The 6,000-nt window shown below is 54.9% G+C and overlaps 1 protein-coding gene across 1 annotated transcript in view; it reads right to left on the bottom strand.

The window, feature by feature from the left end:
• Positions 1-2,021: 2,021 nt before the first annotated feature.
• KCNJ5 (potassium inwardly rectifying channel subfamily J member 5) overlaps positions 2,022-6,000 on the bottom strand; it is a 28,361-nt gene continuing 24,382 nt past the window's right edge. The window contains exon 3 of the mRNA XM_024557442.3: positions 2,022-5,027. Coding sequence (XP_024413210.3) covers positions 4,705-5,027 — 323 coding nt within the window. The 3' untranslated portion in view covers positions 2,022-4,704. The remainder of the gene's footprint in view (positions 5,028-6,000) is intronic.

The raw sequence follows: 6,000 nt of genomic DNA, 5'->3' as shown, positions 1-6,000 counted from the left end.
CACTGCCTCATCTACACCCTCTGCATCGTGCGGTCATCCCGACCATTTTGCCAGTTAATGCCACGAACGCGGACTGCCGGTCCCAGGGCTCCCTAAGGTGAGCATGTTTAGTTACTTGATCACTTATGTAACGTAGATCTGAACATTTAACATTAAAGCATGTGTGGAAATTGTTTGGGGGGACGGAATGAATGAGCTAACCTGAGAATCTGCATTGCTTACGTTCTCTGAATTTCTGGTTCCCCGGCCTGCACATTGCCCACCGAGCCCCGACTCCTGGTCCAGCCTCCTCATTCGGTTTCCTCCTCCCCACCTTCGCCCACGCAGTCACCCCAACACTGGTCTAGATGTTGCTACTGAGTTGTTAGACTGATGCAAATAAGAAGGCCGAGTTTGTTTCCAATGGCAGTGAACTTCACTGGGAAGCCCATGGTCACCTATTTAGATGAGAAAGAGGAGTCTGGTAGGATCAAACCCACTTTATTGGATGAATTTTTAGCAGTGCAGTGGCATTCTTTTAAGAAGAAGATTGACAAACCCTACACAGGGAGAAAGATGGAACGTAGCAGTTTAAGGAGGCAACATTGGCAAAAACCAAGCGGAGCAGAGCTGGCTTCTTCCGAAGTAGTGTAAGTCCTCATCCAATCTCTCGTCACAGCCCATTCATTCTCTAGGGATCAGACAAAGGTGCTCCCAGTTGTCCTGCCACAGGGGAACCTGTGGGTGGATGGGAGCTGATGCTCTGCAGCACAGCACGCAGACAACCCGACGATCGGAAGGGGCGGGGAGTCCTTATTCCCGCTGCCGGAGCTGGCGGGATGCACTTCAGACGGATGTGGGGGTTACGCAGGGTGGTGGCCCATCTGTGTTTGTTTGGGAGGCGCTTGGCACCTGTCATTCTGTGGCCTTGAGCAAACTAATTCACCTCCCTGAACCTCAGTTGTCTCGTTGGTAACAAGAGGTTTTAAAGGCTTCTCTGCAGTGCTCTGGGAATTAAATGCAGTCAGCCAGGTGTGAGGTGCCCGCCCACGGCTGGGCGCATAGTAGGGCTGTGTAAATGGTGTGTGCAGAGGTGAATTTGGAGCATGTTTTTAACAGACAACAGGCCGACTGTTTTTATTTTGGGAAACGTCAACACAAAACATTCCAGTTCCCATGGCTCCCGGCTCTCGGGCACAGAGCTGCTGGAAGGCAGGCCATGGGACAGTAATGTGAAAGACGGTGCCCAGTGGTTACAGATCGGGGAGAGAGGGCTCTCCCCACACACACAAGGGCTCTTTCCCCTCTGTCGAGGTCAATGGCTGCAGCCATGATCTCAAAGCAGAAGAGTGAAATGACAAGAAGTGGGCTCTGATTGCACAGCCAGGGCGGCGTCTGAATTGTGGGCCATGCCCTTTCTCCCAGGCCTGGGGACAGGGTCCTCTGGGTAAAGGTGTCAACCCCTGTCAGCTGCCAGATTGAATGGGCGAGGAGAGCTAGGGGGAACTTACCTTCCTCTGGGTCCTGGGGCCTTTCCCTTATAGGGCGTGTTTGTTCTCAGAGAGGAAGGACGTAGACACTAAGGCAGGAGTCAGCTCCCAGTGCTTTTGGTGTCTGAGCCCGGACATGATGCTTGGGATCTGGGAGACGTTGAGGCCTCTGGGAACTCCCAGTGGCCCCGCCTCACAGCCTGGCTCAGCTCTCCGTGGCCTGTCAGAAGTAACGGGTGGACTCCGAGCCACGCAACTTGGGGCTCTGACCCACGGGGACTGGTGTGCAGGCACAGTGATTTTCAAGGGACGCACTGAAGCGCTGGCCATCATCAGACTTTGCACTTAGTCAGTCCATGTGTATACAAGAACTTCCACAAAATGATCTGAAGAACTTTTCAAGCTTTCATTGGCTCAACCGGCCACGAAGGAGGGTTTCCTAGGGATATACATGGCCATCTTGCTTCTGTGCTTCCACGAGAAGAAACAGCTAATATGTACACTTGGATTAGTACATGACTAATCCCTGTACACGTGGGCTCAGTTCTGTCACCGCTTTAGAGTAGGGCTGCATTGCTCTCTTCCTCTCTGTGACCTTTCCAGCTTCTGTGGTTGGCAGAGAGATATGATTTGAATTCGTGGAGGCCACTGCAGAGACAGAGAACTGGGAAGCATCTCGCTTGGCCAGTTGGAGATGCTTCAAATCATAAACCGAGGAGGCAGGTGAGAAACAGGCCCCAGTCCAGCTGCCAGGCTACTCTCACCTGCGGTTTCTTGTCCTTGCTTAGCGGCCTCACTGAGGGCTGGAGCCTGCAGGCACTGAGGGGTGTGACTAAGGCAGGCTATCAGTCTGGTTGGGGACAAGGAAATAGTCCTGCTGTGCAAGCCCTGGGTCAGGTGGGCCTGGGTCAGTACCGGCCTAAGAGCTCCTGCTGCAGCTCCTTTCGCCCCAAGGCCTCCGATCTTAGTAGTGGGCTCCCCGCCTTAGACTCCTAGCTGCTGGCCGTGCCCAGTGCAGGGCTGTGGGCTACCAGCTTCCTTTTCCCACTGAGGGCAGGGTTCCAGCCCCTGGTGTGACCTGCTTCACCCCGGATAGGTTCCTGGGGCTCTGACGCAGCACTGTGCCTCTGGGGAAGACCCCCGCTTGCTCACTGCTTCCCTGTGCCCACCTCTCAAGATCCAGCCTGTGTGCCCAAGCACAGGGATCACACTGCCCTGAGGGTGGCAGGTGCCACCTCCCCTCCTCACCTGCCCCAGGACCTAGAGGCCCAGCCCGAGGGGGCCAGGGCCTGAGATCCAAATGCAAGTCTATTTGCTGTGCATTAACTCTCTGTCCCACTGCAGCTTTGCTCTTACTGCCGGGGAAGGCGCTTTACAATGGGGGCGGGAGAATGCTTCTGTTTTCAAAGGCCAGTTGAGAGCTGTGAAAATTGTGGGTGAGGCCTGGCCCCTGGGGCCCAGTTGGTTGGAGCGTCATCCTGTAAACCAGAAGGTCGTGGGTTCGATCCCCAGTCAGGGCACAAGCCTGGGTTGCAGATTTGGTCTCCAGTTGGGGTGCATGAGAGAGAGAGCCGATCGATGTTTCTCTCCCTTGCTCTCTCCTTCCCTTCTCCTCTTTTCAAAATCAATCACGTCCTTGGGTAAGGATTAAAAAAAAAAATGCTGGGTGAGGCCTCCATAATTCTGTGACTGGGGAGCATTTGAAATCTGTCTCCAGGTCTAGGTCAGCTAATCACAAGTCTGTCTGCCTCAACACAGACCAGACCTGCTCCTTCCATCGATGGGACAGTCTACACTGTTGGTCTGTCCATACATCTGTCCATCCAGTATGGATGGTTGGTGCCGTCTGTACTGGAAAAGCAAAGCTCTCTGAAGCTGTCAGATTTAAGGCTCTCTTCTGCTCTTTCCTCTCTTCTTGTTCACCCACTCCTTATTCTCCCATGATTCTCCTCCCCATGTTTGCAGGATGGGACAGGTGGCCCTCCCCAACCCCTCCCTGGGCATCATCCCTGCTCTCCCAGCCCCACCTCCCTCCCAGACCCCTGGCTGTGGGAGGGCCGGCCCAGGGGCTACTGGGACCAGCTGAGAGTTGGTCCAGCCTGGGCTTGAAGGGGATGCTGCCTTCGTAGTCACCTCTCCTTTTGGCCCCCCCACCCCCTAATTCGCTGGTTCACAAAGATGTGCCAAAGTCCTGACCTCAGATACCTCAGCAACAACTGGTGCTGAAGCTTATTTTAAAATTCTAGTCGCTTGCCTTTCTCTGTTTTCCCTCCCTCTCTCCACACTGCCTGGCACATCTTGTCCTCTGAAACGCAGCCCTCTCTCTCCCTGGATCCGCCACTGGCTCTCTGGGATTTTGAAAGAAAGTCACAGTGAAGGTTAGAAGCACTTGGAGATTCTTGGGCTGAAAGTACAAAAAAGAACCAGCTTCTGGGTTCTCCCTTTAGTGGGAGGTGCAGGGCAGAGCGTGACTAGGGACGCCCTGCACACTGCACGGGCTCAGAGGTGCTCTGCGGCCCAGTCCACCTTCCGGGAGCCACTCTTAGGAGGTGCCCAGGAGGCTACATTTGACAGGTAGAGCCCAGCAGAGGACAAGCACACACCTCTCGCAGATAATGAGAGAGATCGCCCAGGGCCTTGTCCTCTGCAGCCACCAGGGTGACACCCTTGGTCTCAGTGTGAAAGGAAGTGCCTGCATGGCTTGGCTGGAGCCTAACCCAGGAGGTCCACGACCTCAGTCTAGGATGAGCGTTTGAGTCTCTGGGAGGGCAGAATCTCTCCTCCTTGAATCCATGATGAGCCTTAGGCTGGTAGGAATGAGGAGAAGGGGGAGACCATCCTCTCTAGGTGTCAGCCCCTGCCAGCTGGTCCGTGAGACTCGAGAGGGGAGGTGATTCGGGGCCAGTCGATAAGGAGAGGTGTGTGAGGACAGAGGCCACCCTGTCCCTTGCATTGCAGGGAGACCCATCCTGGCCTGGCCCTTCGCCAGCGCTGACAGGGGCTGGGAGAGAGGAGGCAGGATTGCCGCAGGGGCCCAGGCAACAGGCCACCCGTCTGGAGAAGCCCTGAGCTGGGAGGTCCGGGGACTGGATAGACTATTCCTCCCACAGAGCCCTCGTGGCTCCTGGGCCCCCAAACACCACACGCAGCTGGTTCACCCCTCCCTGACCCCCGGCTCTGCAGCATCGGAGCTCACAGAAGCCAGAGAAGGGAGGATGTGGAGAGAGCACAGCCTTTACACCAAACCCCTGGTCTCCCGGGACCCATTCAGCCCCTTCGGCTCGTCCTCTCTATCCTGTTCAGCTTCTGCCTCCAACTCTGCTTTAGCGGCACTTTCTAGCAGGGGGCTGCTGGGGGAATACTGGAAGAGCCGGCCTTCCTGCTTCATTTCTGCCAGCTCCTTGGCACAGCAGCTGGGAGTGTTGGTCTCATAGGTATCGTGGAAGGTGTTGTAGTCCACCTCATAGAAGCCTTTTTCCAAGGTGAGGACTGGTGTGAACCGGTGGCCCCAGAGCACCTCTGTGTCCATGTAGGAGCTTCGCGCTTGGCAAGTCATGCCTGGGGGGAACAAAGGCACATGCATTAGGACTTGTCACAGCCATCCATCCATCCGTTCATCCATTTATCCATCATCCATCCATCCATCCATCGGCCATCTATCCATCCATTCCTCCAACCATCCATCCATCCAGCCATCTGATCCTTCATCAAGCATTTGCTGAACATCTACTTTGTGCCGAGCACAAAGGAAATACAAAGCTAAGTAAGAAACAGTCCTTGCCCTGAAGCAGCTGAAGGTGCGGTAGAGGCAGAAAATAAGAAATCAAATACAAAATTCTGGCATAGGTTCCTAGAGACTGGAGTGGATAATTCCGGAATAGCAGGAACTAGGGACATGGTTCCTGAAAACAGCATTAAGGTCCAGAAGACTGACAAGAGTCAGGAAAAGAGTTTGAACAAAGATAAATTCAGAGTGAGTGAACGCAGGGAAGCTGATAGGCATTTAGAACACGTGGGGGTTGTTTTGGGTAGGCACCTGTGGGCAGAAGATTTTCCCTCTTCCCTTCCCTCCCTCCCCTCCCGTCCCCTCCCCTCTCCCCTGCCCCCTTACCCTCTCTCTCTCACACACATACACACACACACACACGCACACACGCACAGAGCTTGGCTCTGTGATTTGGGCACGCCCCAGTGCCTCTGCTCCCCATCCACTCAGCCTGGCATGCCTGTGTTATTTTTAGGTGTTGCTTTCTCTCCAGAGAGGGAGGGCAGCTTTGTTTATGGACGAGGAAGCCTCTGCGCTTAGGGTAGCAAGAAAACAGCTTTCTGACATTTAATCTTCTGGTCAGGGAAGGTGTGCCCAAGGGCCCCTCGGGAACTGAAGGAGAAGCTGCTTCAGCTTCGGCCTTTTTTTGGAAGGGGGTCTCATACACACCTGTCAGGTCAAAGGCTGCTTCCGACCACTGCATGACCCACGCCTGGCAACCCCAGGGCACCCCATGCACTGCGGGCTCTGGCTGGTAGCCGGCTC

The sequence above is a fragment of the Desmodus rotundus genome, chromosome 7 (genome assembly GCF_022682495.2).
Source record: "Desmodus rotundus isolate HL8 chromosome 7, HLdesRot8A.1, whole genome shotgun sequence".
NCBI classification, from domain to species: Eukaryota; Metazoa; Chordata; class Mammalia; order Chiroptera; family Phyllostomidae; genus Desmodus; species Desmodus rotundus.
This window is presented reverse-complemented; position numbering and strand designations above follow the sequence as displayed.